Here is a 20912-nt window from a genome sequence, read left to right as displayed (position 1 = left end):
TCCCCATTTAAAAAAAACAAAGAGTCATTTGCACTGTTTAGTTGCAAACATTAAAACTATGCAACTGATAACTATTAGTGTAATACAAATATATTTAAGAAGCGATGGTTTATTTGAATCAAATAACTACATTTTAAATGTATTATAAAATATTCATTTTAAACCCGTATCCTATGTATGATCGCGAATGTTATTTATCTCTTTAAGTATCATGCTGGAGTCTCAAGAGGCAATTGTGAAATACGTAAAATAATTTACCTGGAAGCGCTGAAAACACTAAGTTAAGGACCAAACACCAAGCTATCAAATTCGTGAGGTATGAAAAAAATATTAAGATAATAGTATAATTAGAATAAATGAATGACACTTGCAAAGGATTTCTCCTTTGAGGGGATAAATCGGTCCTCAGGGTCTTCTCATTATTTCATTAATCGAGGATTTCACCTCAGCGCGTGTGCGCGCATCGTCCCCTGTCTGGTTTGGAGGGGAGACCCAGACACGCTGACGCGCGCCTGCCCAGACAGCGGCCTGAATGCCTGGGATGAGCGCGGGACGGCGGTGGTACGCGCGAGAGCTTGGCCGGGCCACGTAGCGGGGCTAAAGACACCGGTAAGCAGGTACCTCCGCAGCGTGCACATCAACAGATAACTTTAAACATTTGCAGAAAGATTAGATTATTGGCTTCTCTTAATGCACATCCGCAGATGTAAAGAGAGTGAGCGAGAGAAGTGCGCGTGCAAACCTGAATCTGTGCAACTCTGATCGCACGAACGCAAGAGAGAGGTCGTATCGACGGAGGTAAGCCAGCAGACCGACAACAAAATGTTTCAATATAACTTACTTGTATGCACTTACATGTATGACAAGCATGGCAGCTGCTAGGAGAGAAAATACGTAGTTCGCTGGTGGACGCAGCTACGGTTAGAAATGTCGGTCAGCTCGGCTAGCACTGACTTGGTGACAGTGTCGAGTTGAGTGGGTTTGTCAGAAACGTACAGCAGCCCGGGTTTTGTCAGCAAAGCGTTGCTTTTCATCTTGCACGACAATAAATATTAATTGATAACAAAGCATGACATCGCTTCTTCATCCAGCTTCATATGGGTCCGATAGCTGTCATACTTTCCCCTTCAAAGTGCAGCCGCGAAATTAAGTGTAAGGTTAATGCTAAATATCTGACGTTATTGCTAGCTCTTAGCTAACTAGCCGAAATCTGGGCGGTTTGGGGTAAAAAAGTGAAAGTCTTGTATCTGTTGTTAGCTAATGCATGTTAGCAAATACTAGCCATAAGATGGTACAGCTTGTGCATATTAACATGATTCTTGTTGAGGTGGAGTAACCTTTCCCTGCACTATAATGTCTAATGGCTGCACCTTGAGCTAATGTAGCCAAGTTAGCTTTTCATGTGTGTGCAGGTTAGTACCTATGGAGTATTGCTAGCTAGCTAAGTAGCCTAAGTTGCCCAGGCCTGCACAATGTTACTGCTGTTCGGTGTATAGTGTTGCCTTTTGATTTAACCCTTCCTTTGCTTCGTACGCACGTTAGCACCTAGGCTTGTAGCTTAAAAGATTTCCCTCAGCAAGATTCAGCTATAAGACCAGAAAGTAGCTCCTGCACTATATTACGTCATACTTGCCAAATGTATGTAGTTTTTAGTAACCTTGTTCGCCAGAAATAGTAAGCTTGTTTGACCTTATCCACCCGTTTGCATTTCATTCATGTCTCATGTTAACAGACAAAAACACATTTTAATCAAAAGAGCCACATTGAATTGGCCCATGTTATCTTTCCTCTATTTATAACAGAGACATCAAAGTTGTGGATATCAGTGGACTGCTGTCAGGCCTGACTCTGGGCAGTGATGAAAATAAAGAACTTGGAAAGGGATAGCTTGGCCTAAGATAATACAACATCACTTTTACTTTGATACCACTGAGTTATACCATGACAAAAAAACTTGGTACTGCTCTATGAACTTATTATGGGCTTCAGGGCCAAATACTTACAGAGGCATGGAGCACCCCTGCAGTGCACCACACAGTGAGCTGGTTAAGGTCTCATGAGTTTGGACAGAGTGAGGAATGTGAACCTTCACATGGTCCTCCTCAAGCTGCGAACGGGAAAGCTCATTAAAGTCTAGACTTTAGTGGGAGCATGGATTTGAGGAGCAATGCTGCATAATAGGAGGTAAATGTGACACATTTCGAATGCTTCAGAGGTCTCAACTGCTTTACTGTCACAAGCCAAGCATTAGTGAGCACTGTTTAATTCTGTTAGTTAAAATGTTATACAGTGCCTTTTTCCCATCCTGTGTCATTCAAATCGTAAGCCACAGACGGATCTATCCTGCATATGACTGGCGTGGCTTTGTGGCTTACCCTATATTAAATTAGTTATGCTTTCCTCATGTCTCCGTAGCATGATTTGAGGAAAGCTATAAATTGGTTATTGTTGAATAAACTTTGATTTATGGGCAGGATTTGCTGAGCATTAGTTATGCTTTGGATTATTTAAATTGGCTGTCGGAGAGACGGTTATTTATAAACGTTTCTCTTTTTTGCAATTGGGTGCAAAGTTCTTCTTTGAAAGCTGTCCAAACTACATAAAGGCAGTCACAAATAATCATCATTGCTATAGGTTTAACCTTCTGATCTGACAAGGTGATTTTGTTCACTAATTACCAGTGATATTGAGAAGTCTGCACTCTACCTGATTCCCACATCAAAGGACTGCATTATTTCGCTGTGAGTGAAACTTCAAAATGACTCATCATTGAAAATGATAAGCTGGTGGAAGGGTTTTTACTCCATATCCGTTACATAACCACACTGTGTGTTTGTTTATTTGCAACAGTGCGGTTCTCTTGGGACCGTTTTAAGCAGAGAATTTTGAACTTTTTATACTTTTATTGTATGTGGCATATTAAATAAAATCCTTAAGTGAGCTGTCGTTTTCATTCAAAAACTCAAATTAAAAGAGAAAGTGACAAGCTGCACGTGAAGTCGGGTTCAGGCAATGGGTTCTCTTGCAATTGATATTCCTCTGTCATCCAGGCGCAGGATAATGCATTTGGCTTTGTGTCTAAGACAGCCATGTGAGTTGAGTTGCTCTGTCAGTGCAGAGCTCGCCCTCCCCTTGTGGTCTTAATGTTCTCTGAGCTCCTGCCCAATTCTCGGAAAGGATCAAAGTCAGCATGCACAGGAAGACAGGTGTGTCTGTATGTGCTTATATTCTACAAGAATGGCCTTATACTTGCCGAAGTGGTGGAACATATTCACATGCATCTAAATTATGTTTACATACAGTATATTTATGCTTGAATTTGTCCTACCTTGCATTTCATTCCAGTCTAGTGAGATGAGGGAAGTGACACGAGGAACAGGAGATTCAGTTCAGGGTTTACCAGAGATTATAAAAATAAACTGATAATGAATTTGACCCGAATTTAATTTCAGATTGAGTACAAAGAGACAAATATGTGTTGGTATTTAAACCTCAGTAATAACGTGGTATTGGTGGATGTAGTAAAAGTAAGGCACCACAATTGAACACTTTCTAGGTGGCAAATGTTGCTCCAGAAAAACAAAAGATGCTTTTTGAAAATTGTGATCATAGCTCTCCAAATGATGAAGCTTAAATCTTAGCTGTCGTTGCATATTTCAGCTCTACACTCATTATGTCACTTTTGATCCCTTATAGTTCCCTCTTGCTTATTCTTCTGGCACTGTGACTGCAAATTGACGGCTAAAACAAAGTCATCTTTATGGGTCTGTTTGCGGGATGTTTCATTAAGAAAGTCCCCTTATGGCTATTTATGTTTTCTTTGTAGACAGAGGAATATAACATAAAATGTTTGTGATTACACAGAGGGTGGATGTTTTTCTTGCTCAGGGAGGGTTTTTAGTGAACAAACCACTCTGGTGACGAGTAGGGTGTAAGGTTGTTTCAGGTCAAGCAAACGGCAGCCAGTTTCACATCATCTTAGATTTATGCATAACTTAAAAACATACCCCAAAGCACCATGTCATAAAAGCACAAATGTTTTGATTTAATATTGTGTTTTTCCTTTTTAACCTGCATAAACAAAGTCATTATAATGCAGGCTCCAAAGTGCAGTGCTTCTTAAGCTTCATTGAAAAGTTGAAATACAGTTTCCTGTGGTTGTACGTCTGTGAACTGCAACACAAGCTCCTGAGCTGCGGTTACACTATGCTCTCTAACAGTCTATGGGCGGTGTGTTCATGTGCGTGTGTTGTAATGCTTAGAGAAACTGAACAATCCAAAAAATAAATGTCTTTATGAAACGCTCAGATAATATATGTAAATTGAGGGGATATGAAACATACTTATTATCAAGTAACATTTTGAAAGGGACAACTTATTATGGCCTAGTATAAGAACCAGATTGTTGTACAGTGAATGAATCTGTGAAGTAGTGGACGACTGATTTGGGTTTTTCTTTTTTTTTGCATCTGACAAAATGCAACAAATGAGACGAGGTCATTGCTGAAGTTGTATGAACATTTTGAATAGTTTTATTATTTGCAAAGTCTCTATTTGTTTGTCTTGCACTCATCCTATTTTTAAATCAAAAAGGTTTTACATTATTTATGTATTATGGTTTTTAACTCTAGAAGGAAACCATTTCTGCATTTTATTTAGTAGGAAAGTGTTGATATTACTCTGTTATTTAAATCCACTCACATTCATTTCTGAATGCTGTGGTTTTGACTCCTACACACACAACTGAAACATTTGTGGGCAAATGTGGAACTTAGTGTTTATTTGATAATGTGGCTGTAGTTTCAGTTCACAGACACAAAAGAATGGAAAGTACTTTTTTCTTAATCGATCTATGTTTCTTCTGTCTTATCTCGTAGGTAACGCACTGTGAATGTCTCTTCAAGCAATACAGAAGTCCTAACATCAGTGCCATGGCGGGCATCCAGCTCATACTTACCTGCTCTGCAGCCTGAAGACTCTGGCACCCTGCAGGGCAGCAACCTTCTGAGAAACTGAATCTATGATCTGCCTTCGTCTTACATACTAACAAGAGGAATTTACCTTCAAATGTTCAGCATCAAAGACACAGATTGATTTTTGCAGTTTGATTTCTAGGCATATGGAACAAAACTTAGAACAGATTGTATGTCTCTCCGACTGCATTTCCTACCTTAAACAACATGGATGCTCTTTTTGAATCAGGTTAACTGTCTGTCGCCTCATCCCCTCCTTCCTGTTTCTTCAGTCGTAGGAGGGTGGGGGATTGGTGTGGCGTCCCCTGCCCCTCCTTTTAAAGTAGGCTAGTCGACCTTTTCCATTGCTCTGTGCTCCCACCAATCTCAATCCCTCCAATTCCTCTTCATGAAATCCTGCAACAGCCTCAAGGAAGAGCTTTCTGTACCTACCTTTGGCGGGATGTCACAGGAGGAAGGACGCAGGGCGCCGGTGTCCCAGTCCTATTTCCACTCCTCTAACCAAGATCTGGACCTGACAGGCAAGCTTTATAAGAGAGAGGTCGGAGGTAAGCCATATTCTGTGTTAGTGGACAATAAAATGGCAGCCAAGGCATCAATAGCAGATCAGAACATTGGTCAGTTGCCCACTCATGTAACCTCACAGCAGTATTTCAGAGAGGCAGGAGGAGGGCAGGAGGCGGGATCCCATGCTGGCAACGACGTCCCCTCTGATGACACTGAAGATGATGATGACGACGACGACGATGAGGAGGAGGAGGAGGAGGAAGAGGAAGAAGAGGAGGGGGAAGATGAGGGCTTCAAGCGGGAGCAGATCATTGTTGAGGTAAACCTGAACAACCAGACACTTCATGTATCCAAGGGAGACAACAAAACTGCAACCACAGAAGACGTCTCTGAGAGAGTAGGCAGCGACGATGAAGACGAGGATGAGGAAGAGGAGGAGGAAGAGGAGGAGGATAGCCTCAATGAAGAAGAGGAGGAAGACGATGAGGAACATGAGATTGAGAGTAGAAGAACGAGGGCAAAGCGGGCCCGTCGTGGTTCCAGCAGCACGGGAGCTCCAAGCCAGCCACGGAGGAAAAGCCTGAGAGCGGCTCTGAGCATGACCACCACTGGGATGACCACCAGGGGCCGGCGGAAGCACCTGGATTCTCCGAAGAGCAAGCGCAGGTCAGCAAGATCGGCCCCGTCGTCTGCAGGTTCCACGGCAACGGGAGGGAAAGCTGAAGTCCAGGAGAAGGAGATGCTGGCGTGTGAAAAGTGCCCTCGATTGTTTAACACACGCTGGTACCTGGAGAAGCACATGAATGTCACTCACAGGCGAATGCAGATTTGCGACAAATGTGGCAAAAAGTTTGTCCTGGAGAGTGAGCTGGCCTTACACCAGCAAACTGACTGTGAGAAGAACATCCAGGTAAAGCAAACTTCCTCCTTCTAATGTTATGTATGTATATATCTTCATTTTCAAATTCATATTTTATTTAGAATGATGGAAAAGTGCATATCCAGGGTTCACCATGTTCTCTTGAAATCATCTTCATGTACCTATAATATACATTTAGCAGCTGCGCAGAACAATTTTACTTTTTAGATTTATTTTGGATGCTTTGATGGCCCTTTTCTGCACCCTAAAGTTAACATTTGAAAATGCAATTGTTGTATTTCCTGTTATACTATAAAGAAAAAACAAGTAATATTGAGATTGTGGTGTGTGTGGTAAGTAAAGAAAACATTACATATAGTAATGATTGTCATATGCTGTCATTGAAGTGTTTAAAGAGGGTTCAATATGGTTTTGGTGATTCAGCATGTTAACTCCCAAGGGACTTGTGGTTATTGTGAGTAGCCTAACTTAGCTCCCTGTTTTGCTTAAATTAATTTGCACCTGAAGTTAGTTTGGGACACTTCTTCTTTTTAAACCATGTCAAGATAACAATGTACACGTTTGCTTATAATTCATTTAACTTAATGGTGTGAAAATAGCATTTATTATTGCAAAAAAAATGTATGTGCTTTTCCTGTCTAGGAGTCAACACTCTTCAACCTTCTTTATTTGGCAAATATGACAATAAGACAGTGTCCATCAAAAATGTTTAATACATCTGTATCTAAATATTTTAGCTTATTTTTGAAATGGGTTAGAAGAAAAATCCTGAAATCTGTCTTGAACAGGCTGACTTAAAAAAACGTAACGTCTGTAATAGAGGTGCTGGTGAGGCGGCCAACAGAGCTCCAGGGTCCATGAATGAGATGAGACGGTGCACACAACTGGGATGTAGCAGAAAGGAGAGGAAGGGGGAAAAGCTCACATGATAACTTTGCAAGTGTTTTGCCAGAAGGTATTTGAGAGATAGTGTGGGTCTTGTTGATATGATGAGACAAACATTTAGCTCTCTGGCCATCGTGCTTGGGTGTTGGTGTGTTTCTATGGTCGTGGGTATGTTACTCTGCAGTGGGCCTTGCAGTCGGAAAAATGACTGCCTGTAACACAGAGCCAAAGCCGAGGCATGGCCTGAAGAGCAATGTCTGTCAGTCTTTATGTAAGACCAGATGACCAAGAATTGAGGAAGTTTTAAAATGAAAGAAATGCAAATGTTCAGAGCTGATACAGATTCAGAATTGTTTTACACTTTATGCAATGTACTTTGAATTGAAGTCTTGCTTTATTTATCAGTGTCTTTTCACAACCATAGTAAATCAGTTTCACAGAACAGAAAACGTCGAAGTGGAGAGAATAGTTCAAAGTTTTAGTTTATACAATTGAATCTGGAATGACATCTACAAGCCGTATAATTATTAATGAAACCCATTAACCTTTGATTTTCTTCCCGAATGACATCTAAGCTATTTCATCTCTTTAGAGCAGGGGTGTCAAACTCAAGGCCCGGGGGCCAAATCCGGCCCACCACTTAATTTGATGTGGCCCACAAGAGTATACTACGTTTATTATAAGGTTACGCGCTGCTTTACAGGATCACGTTGCCCATAAACTACATGTCCCACAATGCATCTCATTTTTTGAGATGCGCACTGAAGAGACTTGCAATTATTTGCCCTAGACTTCTGCTTTCAGACGTAGTTAATTAAGTGATTACCCTATGATAATAATCCAATGCAGAGGAAATATTGTAAAATAATACATTATTTTATATATATTATATATATTTATCTATGTATATTTATATAGTCTTAAAGTTACCACCGGCCCTTTTGAGAGCAACCATCATTCAAATGTGGCCCACGATGACATTGAGTTTGACACCCCTGCTTTAGAGGGTTTTCAGAAAATAAGACTGCTGTGATTTCCCCAGCAGAGGGAGCTAGAGTATAATGAAACAGTTTGGGCCAAATAAGAACAATCTGAAAGCTGCAGGTTTTGGTGCTCATGATGTTTATCAGCAACCAAATCTTGATGTTTTTTCTACTTTATTGTGTCTTTTTAGTGTATCTCCTGCAACAAGTCTTTTAAGAAGCTGTGGTCACTGCATGAGCACATAAAGATTGTGCACGGCTATGCAGAAAAAAAGTTCTCCTGTGAGATCTGTGAGAAGAAGTTCTACACTATGGCTCACGTCCGTAAGCACATGGTTGGTAAGTAAGGGCCTTTATTCAGTCCCTATTGTGCTGCACCCCCATTATATGGCATTCTAGGGAGGTGTGAGCCACCAGGGGACTCTGTTCAGTTGGTTTGAACCACAGCATTCAAATGTATGTATGTAACATTTCTTATTTAAAATCATCAGCTACACTTTCTTTAATTAAATAATGTAGAAGTGTTCTTTATTCATCGAGGCCTTCAAATTGAAAATGTTGATATATTACCTGATCAGTGGTTTGCACTTGTCTCAGTATTCTTTTTGTCTCTCTTCCCCGTTTTCATCCATATCTTCTCCGATCCCAGCTCACACTAAGGACATGCCATTCACCTGTGAGACGTGTGGGAAGTCGTTCAAACGCAGCATGTCTTTAAAAGTTCACTCACTCCAGCATTCTGGAGAAAAGCCCTTCCGTTGTGAGGTAAGAAACGTGTGGCCATATTCAGACATCCTTTATTAACGTGAATCAGATCTACTTGCAATTCATCTTGTGTCAGAGTAACCATTTGTGATGAGCTTACTATGATCGTATCTATTAAACCTAAGGCAGACAAAATATATGTATGCAAATTGTCCCTCGTGATCAATAACATGTTTTCTTTCTTCAAAAATATGCTCTTGGAGCCCAACGGCCTTGCTTGTCTTGTCTAATCTTTCATCCTTTTCACATGCTGTTTGAAATATGTGTTTTTAATTGAACTGTCATTCACATGACAGAAGCAGACAATACGCTTTTTCTAAAGCAGCCTAAATTCCACGGTTTAATAATAAATGTTCTTCCTCTTAATCATGTCGCAATTCAGTCTCCTGCTTGAACAAATATCGGAACCTGTATAGAGTTCACTGGTGGTATGCATTAAGTACTGCTTTTCATTAACACAGACAGACCTAAATGACATCAAGTTGTGTCTTTCAGAGAAAGTCATTTGAACTTTCATCGGATGGTTATATCATCTCAATTTATTCAGAGACGACTAACCGAGTCAATTATGACATGTCTTGTTCACCAATTAACTGGAGCAAAAGATAAATGTGGAACTAAGTGTTCTGTGTTATGAAACAATTTCTCTTATGGGTGCATTTAGTCACATTGTGTCTCAAGGGCAGTAGATTTCCTATTCCTGTCACTAGTCGTGGTTTCATAGGATGTCTACAGGGGCCAGTTTACTCCCCCCCCCAAAAGCCTTTAATGTCCACCACTTGAACATAAGGGAACATGTGTGTATGGGTGGAGCTGCTGTAACTGAATGTTATAAATCATCTTCTGCTGTAACACACTTATCAGGCTGTATGAAATGTATAGGCTATTCTTCATTATGGTCTTAAGCTGGAGTTCCATATGGGAGCTGCTAGACCCCTGTTAGGCTGCACCGCTAGTCCGAGGTGATGCTGAATACAAGTTACAATATCGGAGCATCTATTTTTGGACTTCAAAAATAATGGTGAAATTATAGACATATGTCTTTGAAAACTTAAAGCTCCAGCATATTCTGAAACAGGCCTATTTTGTATGTTAACTCTTCTTACCCTATAAGGCTGCAGGTATGTCAGCTGCTTTTTATTTGATTTATATTCCACATATGGGAAGGATTCAAAATAGGTATTTTTTTATTTACGAAAGACTTTAGTGTTTTCTTTTGTTGTGTCTATGTCAAAAACAGAAATACTAATGACGAAACAGTTTTCTTTAATGTAATTTTTTTTTTTTTAGAAATGCAACAAACTATTTTTTTTGTATATATACAACTATATCATATATATAACTTTGTAAGCGTTGTTGTCATATGTTTTGCGGCTCCACACACGAAATTGCTCTTGTTAAAGGTGGCAGACCCCTGGAATAAACAATAGATGAGCTATTTTGTTTTAGGTGTGACCGATAAGTGTTCCTTGCTTTTCTAACCAGACTAAACGGTCTCAACAAGTTAGAAAATGTATAAAGATGTGGATGTGAAGGCTGTTTACCCAGTTCAGGTTAGTTATTTGTGTCTACAGGTATGTGTGAGTGTTTTTGCGTGTGTTCCTGTCCGCTGACGTGGTGTTATCTGAATGCTTCTGTTGTCTCTGCTGCAGAACTGTGACGAGCGGTTCCAGTACAAGTACCAGCTACGCTCCCACATGAGCATTCACATCGGACACAAGCAGTTCATGTGCCAGTGGTGCGGCAAAGACTTCAACATGAAACAGTATTTTGATGAGCACATGAAAACACACACAGGTGAGAAATTGTGCACCGCTCGTCTCAGAACCATTATGCCAGTAATCATAGGGTCCATTTTTGTGGCCCATTTTTCCCACAGGAACTGTTTATAGGGAGATAACTTGACCAGAGTTTTGACAGGAACCTACTTCGAGTTTTAAAGCCATTCTATACTGCAGGCAAAAGGCTTTTTTGTAAACTATGAACATAACGGTTGTACACCTTTTTTAAGAAGTTTACTTCCTATGCTACTATTACCCCCAATTAAGAAGTAACTGTTCCAGAGGGTTTAGTTTCCAATGACCCAGAAACTACAAGGATGGATTCTCCTGTATAAGCAAGCCCTGGCTGTCACCATTACAGAATTGGAAATATACTTTTTTGTAATGTTATAAACACTCAAAGTTATGCAGCCAACTTTCCAATCTAAAAAAGGAGCGTTCAAACAGAAAGTGCTTGAATTACCTACCGGTTAAACAGCAACCTCTCGCCCAACCGGCATCAGTCTTCCCTCCTTCCCAGCATCGACGCTATCTAAATATATCACACAGTCGTGCAACAGTTAATTAAATAGAACGGAAAGATGAACGCGCTGTTGTTTCCGTAGCTTTTGAAACTTTTATGACTTATTCTTCTATCGGGGGTTACATATCTATTATGGCTTTTTCAAATCCAAAATACAGTCAATTTAAAAGTCTAAACTGTTTAAAGATTTTAAAAAACGTTGCTCAAGAACAACAATGTTCCTGGGTTTACACAGTCAGCCAGTCAGCCAGCCAGTTACCGTACACTTTCTAAAAAAGGAAAGACATGGGATGTTTCCAAGATGAACATTTTAGCGGTGAGAGCCGGGAGACTTCGCCCAGTTTTTGTAATGAGAGGGATTTTTTTATACATCAAAGAACCGCCTTGCATATATTGGGGCTTATAATGAATACCCAGACACATGCTGGATTACATCCCTCTGGTTTTCTGTCCCTGCTGCACTGCAATTTCTAAGACCTAACTGAGCAGTTCAGCGTGTTCATCTTTCAGTTTTTTCCCCCTCAACCATGCCTGCCGTGGGCGGATACACTGCTCTGCGTTGGCCCTCACGGTTCTATTTGTGAGGTGTAATTACGATGCCCTCTCCTCTCCCTGCCTCCACCATTCAATTTTAGCCTGCTGCAGGAGACACACCCAGCCATGCCCTGTAATAGGCGGAACACATGTTAAACAAACGTCCAAAGTTTGGTTCGCTGCACGCAGATTTTTCATGATTTCTTTTGAGCATAATTTCGCAGTTACAGAAGACTAGCACATTAGCTGTCACCTTTTGATGTTCAGTTTGATTGGAGGAGCTTTACACGTGCCAGTAGAGAAAAGGCTTTAGAGCCTTTCAGCAGCCTGTTAATAGATGGCTGTGTGGGTGGTAGCAGGCAAATTCAGTATGGAGGGAGGTTAATGAGAACAGCAATCCAACATAGCTGCTGTTATCCACTTTCACATCTACGCTCCTCAAAGTGTGAATTGTAATAGCTTCCTGCAGAGTGGGTGGGTGGCAAAGACCCTCAATTCAAGATGCCAAGTTATTAACCATTTTTAAAGAAAACTGTTGCTCTTTTTAGAAAGAAAAATTTAAAGGCAACAAATAATCACTTTGTTTTTGGAGTGAGTTAATTCATTTTTTATTCGGTAACCATCGCATTTGATAACAAAGCGGTTTGTCTCTGATGCGTCATTCTTTTCTCTTTGTAGTTCTAATCTGTTAATCGATTCCTACACTCTGTCTTTTGTCTTCTCAATCTGTGCAGGAGAGAAGCCTTTCATTTGTGAGATCTGTGGGAAGAGCTTCACCAGCCGGCCCAACATGAAGCGCCACCGCCGCACCCACACGGGGGAGAAGCCGTACCCCTGCGAGGTGTGCGGCCAGCGCTTCCGCTTCTCCAACATGCTCAAAGCTCACAAAGAGAAGTGTTTCCGGGTCACCAGCCCCGTGGTCCTGCAGACCAGCGGCCCACCCATGCCTGTCCGCATCTTCACCAACACCTTCTCTTCCTCTTCCTCCATCTCTGGTCCCAGTCCCTCGGCTGCCCCCCCGACCACCACCTCAGCACCCCTGGGCCTCAACCCGACAGGAGGACCCATGCCTCCGCGAGGCCCTTTGGGACACACGTTCTCCCACGTAGAGCTCCACTCAAACCCCTCTCACCAACATCCTCACCCTCCGACAACCCAGCAACACCTCTCAAACACACCCCAACATGTCCTGCCTCAGCCCCACCACCATTTGACCGTGCCCCCAGTCTCCCACCTGCCCCCACCCCCGGCCCTTTTCAAGAGTGAGCCCTTGAACCACTGTGGGCATGAAGACAGCAGCTACCTGCACCAATTGGCTCCCCCTGACAAGGGTCCTGGAGCCCCGCAGCACCACTGAACTGTGCTTCAGCTCTGCAGCCCCCCACCAAACCACGCCTTGTTCCTCCGCTTCTCTGCGTCCTGCCTCAGTCTCTCAGTTGCTAGCCCCCTGATGAAAGGGTGCTCCTCGCAAACGGGTTTAAATAAGTCAATATTCAAACATGCACACACACTCGCTCCACGTTTGATTTAAGTACCTCATCTACTTAAAGAACCCGGTCTACTGACAAATATTTCACAACAGAACCTTGTTCTTGAACATGTTTTAGGAAATCTATGATTTCTTCGCGAGTTCTCTAATCTGTACCACGTGTAAAGTATCTCCTTTTTATCAGAAGCTGCTGATAGAGGTCAACGTATGTATTACTGGATCAACAAGGATCAGTGTCATCAAACTTTTCTCTTTGTGTCAAGTTGACTTATGGTCGCACATTGACTGTCTGCGTCCTTCCTCCCCATAGCAATACTAAACATGTTCTCATAGTTAAATGAGAGCCTCACCCCACATAAATGATTGAATGTTGCTCAACCGGAGTCTCTCTGTCCTAAGGCTTTCTGTCAGAGGGGCATCAGCAGTAGTGCAACACACAGTGCCATAGGTTAAAGTTAGAAGAGGGGAAGACTTTTTTTAGGGGACAGTGGAAAAGAGGTTTTGATTTTTGTTAAATGTTGACGAAGACTGAGACTCACATCATGGTTAAATGGTGCTTTCCATTCCTATATACACAATGTTTCTTAATTTTGCTTTCCCGTTTGATTTTGAGAAGTGTCTCATATTACAAAATAACCATGTATTGTGTCAGCCCTGCTTTTATATAACATATTTGAGGTTTGACTGGTTATTTTGTGATTGAGAAACTCGATTTATGCAGGACACGCACCCTCACACTTTATCAAGCACACATCCAAAACACAAAGACCATAGTTTGGTCACTGATAAACTTGCTGTGTTCAGTGAAACCTCAGCTTTGAGCTCTGTTGGTCAACAGATCCTTTTAGATAACAGATGACTGTCAAATACTGCCACTGTGAGGGGCCAGACACATGGCCCCATCAGGATATACCCCACTTCCCTCCGCTGCTGTCGAAATGATACGGGTTACCATGTGAAAGGTCTTTTGACACACAAACAGTATAAACACCTGGGACCTTTTTTCATCACAGTTCTTGAACAGGCAATTATGCATATTCCTCTCAGCCTATATTCCACGGTTTGGTGTGGGGTGTGTTGTAATGTAATGTTTTCTTAAAAGTTATTTTCCTCTTACTGATATACTTTGATCCACACAGGCAAACGCGTGTCTAAACCTGTTGAATGTTGCCTACTCAGAATGATGGCTGATAAGTCATTGATATATTTTTGTTTTTGTTTTTCTAATGATCTCTTCTAATTTGCTCAGTTTTAAGCTATTGAGCTGTTCTGCAGTGTAGATACTGTTAGCACATGATAGGAAATGTCAGGATAAACAGCAGTGCTCATACAATTTCTATTGAATTCTTGTGTAGATAAGCATTCATGTGATCAAGTCAGCATACATTAAGTCATGTGATAGCCGATGGTGAGAATGTTATGTTTAAAAAAATAAGCATAAATTGCTGGAAATATTTGGCATGAATTTGAGATGCGTGGTTGTTAGCCCTTCACGCAGTCTGACGCCTATCGAATATGTGTGTCTGTGTGTGTGTAGTCTCTACTTGTCTGTGTGTCTGGTTGTCCCCAGACACACAGACAAGTAGGTTGCTCTCCTACCAAATGCTGCTTTTAAACAGTTTGCCCTAATACATGTGTATTTGGGGGACCTGAGATGGAAAATAGCAGTAGATTTAACATAATCCTCTTAGTACCACTCTAACGGTACAGTGATGCTCCGGAGTTTGGAATGTCCCATTTTTGGATTTGAGACCTGCAATTATCCTGCCATTTCTGTGGGTCTGAATAGGGCTGCATTATTTGCATATTATCACGATGTCCCCTCGGGTTCACTGCTGTGCTAGAGCACTTATGCAGTACGGATCTTTGTCTTTTTTCTTTTTTTTAAGCCTTTTCGTTTGTGTGTATTCTCTGCACTTTACTGCTGCGTGGGTGAGGCGCAGGGAAGGGAGGGACTGACAATGCATTGTGGAACCGACTGCAGTTGTGGCTGCACGAGAAAGGGTGGAGGTGATCCTTTTGAGTGGATGTTTTTAGGCAAGGAAAGGAGGAAAGTCCTGCGTGGAGGCGGTTAGTGAGAAGTTACCATTGCAAATGAAGGACATGTCTTTAAGTATGCGCATACATTTCATTTCCCGTTATGTTACATTAATACACTCTTGTTCCAAAATGAACCTCCTCTAAGATTGAAAGCGGTTTGTCCTGCTTTGGCGACATTACACTAGCCCCTCCTAGCTGTGTCTGAAATACATTCTTCTGTTATATATATTTTTTTTTCAGTTTTGTCTTTCAGTTTGCTGAAAGATTCTCCTCCTCCTTTCTTTGTTATATAGAATGCACTTTCTACTAAAATTCTTGGCTAGTTAAGAAAAATAACATTGTATATTCTTTAAAGATGTTTTTAAAAAATCAATATACTTTTCCCCTTTGTATTTTTAACCACTTAATGTAGCATTGCGTATTTTATTATTGTATATGGTACAAATGTGCAGCTTTATAATGTCCTTGTTTGTCCTTTTTTTGTATGTTATCTGGAGATGGAGAAGTTAAGAAGTGGGCCTTTTTTGATAATGTACATTTAACTGACTGCTAACTTTGAGAAGTAAAACAAGTAGCCATGATTATCACATATCTGTGTGCCTCCTTTTCTCTTCAAAAGCTGTGAGTCTACTGTGAAACTAAACAAGGACAATTTATTAAACCTGAAAAGTAGCAAATAAGGACTACACAACATGTTCCTGATAGTTGGCTAAGTAGCTTTGCTATAAAGCTTTAATGTTGCAACAGCAAATGTTTGATTGGCTGCTTTTTCAGTTCTTAAGCGTCACTTGGTTCTTGGCGTGATGCATGCAACAGAACAATGTCTGCTGGCTGCACATGACACTGAGTGTTCAGCAGCGGATTCCTTTGATTATCAAAGTTTTTTAATTGTCTGGAAAAGTTTTTAGGTCCTCTTCTTTGTGTCCACTTCCTTTTTTTCCTCTTGGTGTGACCCTTCGCTTTGTCTTGAAGTAACCTATCTTTCAGTCTTCACATCAAAGTGTTATATGTATTTGCAGGCAGTGGCCTTGCTGATAAGTGAAGCAGTTTATTAAACTAAAGCTTCCGTCTTGAATCTGAATCTGTATCATACTTTTTTAGATGAGCAGATGCTTTTGAAGAAGGATTCATCAACTACTCTCACCAGTTTAATATCAAACCCAAGAGAGAAAGGATTGTTCGAAGTATATTCTCACAGACTACCTCTCCTTTCCTAGAAATCCATTGTTCCTACTCAAGCAGCTTTGTTAGTCCATTAACAGTGTACCTCTAAAGAGAGCCACATTAAGACATTTGTTCTTCCTCAAATGCAGTGTGCCCTCTATCTACCAATGAGTCACATAATCCTCTTAATAGCGCTGAGCGGGCCGATGGAAAGAGAAAAGTGTGAGTGACTCACTGATTGTGAGTGGGTGGTCAGGTACCGAGGCTCACTTCATGAGCAGAGGAGATAATAACACACTGTCTGTACATCTCCATTCCCATTTGGGTTTGAAAATAGTCTGCCACCCCAGCTGTTAGTCATTACGCCTTGTGGTGTAGGAGCAGGGAGGCTGAGTCTGTCAGCAGGCAGATAAGGAAAGGAGGGCTTCACGCCGTGTCTTTCAGACGTTTACTTGTTGCTCTGAAAGTTTCTGTGCGGTTCATTAACACTGTGTATTTGCAAGGATTTGTCTAACAAAACCCTAGCTGTGATGCTAATGTTTCTCTAAATGAACACACCATATTGTTCCACATTTGCAATGATGGATTACTTTGGAATAAAATCAATTAGGTATATCCAATCAGTTTCTCAGATGTGATGCTGCTCCGTCCTCATTACCTTTTGTTCTCACAACTGAGGTATCAGCGTTTGTCCTGGCATTTTTCCGAACCTAAATACTGATCCTCATGTTAAAGGAGGAAGTCTCTGAACACTGGAGATTATTCCAATATTTTTCTTTCACTGCCCTAGGTTCACCACCATGCACAATGTTTTCCATGACACCTGGCTCCAAACACAACATCTAAAAATATAAAAAAATGCTGTTTACTTTGTGTTTTCTTAGACCTGGAGTGTTTATTCTTCCAACAGTCTCCCCTTTTGTAAATAGGCAACTGCATTTGAAAGTTAGCAGTCTGCCTTGAGACACACATCATTAATAGTTCTGCAGATATATTCAGTAAACTGAATATTTGCACTCTGTCTTTTTCCCTTCCTCCCTTTGCTCCCACAGCTATCCCACTCTCCTTGAAAGTATCGTGCACGCGCTCAGTAGGCTGCTATTAAATGGGCGGACTTGTAGGCGCGGTCACGTCCACAGCGGCTGCGGTGTGCCTGTCTGTCACATATAAGCGCGCGTACCACCGGCCGACAGGCGGAACTCTGCCTCACTCCGAGAGTGGATCCGACCAGACCGGACCGACACCGGGGATCATCGGAACACCGCTCCTGACACAGTAATGCATTTTGCGAGAATGTATTAATCTGTTGCATGCCGGGCATTATGCTGTTGCTTCTTGTTATTTTATTAGAAATAAACGTAAGCAGACTTACCCCATTATTAGTGATGGAGAATAATTACTGAATTGTGCTCTGTCGATTGAAAAATAACCCGTTTTCCTCCGTTTTTGAAGAATTTTACTTTTAAGATACATTTGCATCCATTATATAGCCCCCTTAAAAGAGATAGCCTACCGTAAACCTGTGTCGTTAAACTATAGGCCTAGTTCCAATAGGCATATTATTCTCTCGTGGACATTATTGGAGGCTATACACAACTTAATTAGACATTAAGCACAGGAGTACTTTATATGTTATTCAGTACTCATTATACAGTCTATGGTCATTGGGACCAAATATTGTTGCACCCTACCAGCATTCACTGTTTCCCCTCCATACAGACACAACGGAATCAGGAATCAGGAGTTCAGCCGAAATCCCGGACTTACTTTAAAAACAGTCGAAGGTGAGTGTACACACACACACACACACACACACACACACACACCACACACACACACACACACCCACACACACACACCGCCTGTTCCTGTAAATATGCTTGCTGGCTTGCAGGATCTGCATATTTTTCCAGATTCGAATTTAATCATTCATAGCCCATTCCCCCCCCCCCCTTCCTATTCGTACCTTTGTTTAAAGTCCTTCCCATTTCTTCAAACCTTTTTACTTTGAACTCGCTTTGCTTTTCTACCTTGGGTCATACAATTGTTTCTACTCAGATTATTATGCTAATTCATTGTTTTTAAATTAATATTAAACTCCCCCAACCAAAATTATTCGTTTATTTATGCATTGGTGTTTCCAGAAAGCCTCCATCTTATGGCCTGCCTTGCGTGGGATGCTGGAGAGTGCGAGAGCAGGAGTGGAGATTTGATTTCAACTGTAGTCCTTAAAGGTGTGGCATAGTCAATCATGGGGGACTCAATATTCACCTGCTGTTATGTCCCACCCCACCCTCCAGGCGAGGGGGACCCCCCTGGATCCAGGTCCAGGCGCTCAGAAATCACCATGGCTTCCAACTCGGCGAACATCTCCTCCGACAAGCGGTTCCTCATCTTCTTTGACTTTGATGAGACCATCGTGGATGAAACCAGCGATGACATGGTGGTGCAGGCCGCCCCGGGACAGCACCTGCCGGACTGGCTGAAGGACACCTACCAACCTGGCCGATACAACGAGTACATGCAGCGCGTGCTGGCCTACCTGGCGGAGCAGGGTGTCACCGAGAGCGACATCCGCAGCATCATGGAGAAGATCCCAGCCTCCCCCGGCATGCTCACCCTGCTCCAGTTCCTCCGCACCCGGCCCCCGCAGGACTTTGAGGTGGTGCTGTTGTCTGACGCCAACAGCTTCTTCATAGAGTCCTGGCTCCGTCGCGCAGGGGCCCGCCAAATCTTTCACCGGGTATTCAGCAACCCGGCCACCTTCAACAAGGACGGCCGGCTGGTGATGCGGCCCTTCCACTCGCACGACTGCGCGCGGTGCCCTAACAACATGTGCAAGCAGGTGGTGGTCAGGGACTATGTGGCCCGCAGGACGCAGGAGCGGGGCCGCCCATACCAGAGGATCTTCTACGTGGGTGACGGAGCCAACGACTTCTGCCCGGCGCTCGCCCTCGGGCCCCGAGACGTGGCCTTCCCGCGGAGGGATTTCCCCATGCACCGGCTGATCACGGAGACCCATGAGGCCATGCCCGGGGAATTCAAGGCGGTCACGGTTCCGTGGGCCAGCGGGGAGGAGGTGGTGCAGCGGCTGCGGAGGCTGGTGGCAGAGTAGAGACAGGGAGGGGGGACCATTTAGGGGCCAACTGATATTTAGTAATGTTCTCAGGTAAAATAGTCACACAACTTGTTGTTCAAGGCAATACAAAATATGTGTAGGTTGCTGTCAGTAATAATACATCATGTCTAGTAGTCTAGCTTCCAGTCCACACGTGCCTCAGTCCAGCCCATCTAACATAGACTGTATATATAAAGGTCCAGCCTCACGTTTTGGGTCAGGAGCAGGCACGTGCACACAAAGACATCAAAGTGGGCTTGAGCCCCAGCCCTTTTTCTTCCTCCAGAGAAAGTGCCCTTGAATATATTTCTACTGCTGTTTGCGCACAGTTTCCCTTTCCAAAAATATATTGATTGAATACAAAATAAAAACATCAGGTCGGGAGATTAGACTGTGAAGTTCCGATGCTCTCTATACCCTCCCTCCCCGTCTCCTGCACAGCGGTGCAGACAGTCATCGGCAGTCACTTCAGACAGACAGGTAGCAGCACCTCCCACTTTATGGTTCCATGTTATGCCGGCTTTTCTTGGCTTATTTTGAAGGCGAGTGGTGATGAACAAATTACTAAACTGCCAGTGCCTTGAGTTTACAGCTAATTAGCTAAAAGACAATAACAACGATAATTAACTAAGGCTACAAGCTAATGTATAAGTTAGCTCAAGATTTAGCTAAGTTCATTTATCATGGAGGCTAATGTAGGCCTACTGTACTTAAGGAGAGACACTTAAAGTGAATAAAGTAAAATGTGAATCTAATAACGTCATCACAATCGCCACATTGATATGCGAATTAGGCGTTAACTAGGCCTAATTAAAATGCGCTCATTTGCATGCAGTTACCAAGGCATTGCAGGTGAAAAGGATCAAACTAAAAAACACATCACCTCACAACTTCCCCAGATAGTTACTTACGTCAAGTCAGTATTTTCCCCTGAAATGTTATGTTTAAATGCAGATTAGCTTTAAATCTATAGATGAATTCAGACATGGTAGTAAAACGAACACAATTTATGTGTTTCTTGGAAGTTTTATTTCCATTAGAGTGAAAGAAAACATGGAAGCAAAATAGACCAAAATAACAAGTAGGCCTACATGAAAAAACAATCTTTTTGCCTGTAATGTCCTTAAATAGTGACTTCATAATTTTGATTGTTGGCTGCTCATTTAATAACTAATTAATTGTAGGCTACTAGTTTGTTGTCTGCTCTTGTGCATTGTGAATACTAAATAAGACCAATTGTCTCTATGCTGATTATTTTGTAGAATTCTGC

General features: G+C 42.1%; 2 protein-coding genes across 4 annotated transcripts; both read left to right on the top strand.

The window, feature by feature from the left end:
* Nucleotides 1-530: 530 nt before the first annotated feature.
* Nucleotides 531-15943, top strand: znf652 (zinc finger protein 652). Of its 2 annotated transcripts, XM_010775420.1 has the most exons (7): nucleotides 536-609; nucleotides 705-798; nucleotides 4878-6390; nucleotides 8420-8567; nucleotides 8878-8993; nucleotides 10646-10790; nucleotides 12566-15943. In XM_010775420.1, exons 3-7 carry the CDS (start codon nucleotides 5362-5364, stop codon nucleotides 13186-13188), a joined length of 2061 nt encoding a protein of 686 aa, XP_010773722.1. In that variant the 5' UTR covers nucleotides 536-609; nucleotides 705-798; nucleotides 4878-5361; the 3' UTR covers nucleotides 13189-15943. The 2 variants fall into 2 exon arrangements, with proteins under 2 accessions (XP_010773723.1, XP_010773722.1); XM_010775421.1 differs by lacking the exon at nucleotides 705-798 and having other exon boundaries at nucleotides 531-609.
* A 1682-nt stretch (nucleotides 15944-17625) lies between these two features.
* On the top strand, nucleotides 17626-20199 carry phospho1 (phosphoethanolamine/phosphocholine phosphatase 1). 2 transcript variants are annotated; one of them, XM_010775418.1, is made up of 3 exons: nucleotides 17626-17799; nucleotides 18244-18308; nucleotides 18825-20199. In XM_010775418.1, the coding sequence occupies exons 1-3, from the start codon at nucleotides 17630-17632 to the stop codon at nucleotides 19637-19639; spliced, it is 1050 nt and encodes a 349-aa protein (XP_010773720.1). In that variant the 5' UTR covers nucleotides 17626-17629; the 3' UTR covers nucleotides 19640-20199. The 2 variants fall into 2 exon arrangements, with proteins under 2 accessions (XP_010773720.1, XP_010773721.1); XM_010775419.1 differs by lacking the exon at nucleotides 17626-17799 and having other exon boundaries at nucleotides 18669-20199.
* Nucleotides 20200-20912: the final 713 nt, after the last annotated feature.

Source organism: Notothenia coriiceps, unplaced genomic scaffold (assembly GCF_000735185.1).
Source record: "Notothenia coriiceps isolate Sejong01 unplaced genomic scaffold, NC01 NC01_scaffold00015781, whole genome shotgun sequence".
Taxonomy (NCBI): domain Eukaryota; kingdom Metazoa; phylum Chordata; class Actinopteri; order Perciformes; family Nototheniidae; genus Notothenia; species Notothenia coriiceps.
Note: the sequence above shows the minus strand (reverse complement) of the source record. Positions and strands in the feature narration are given on the sequence as shown.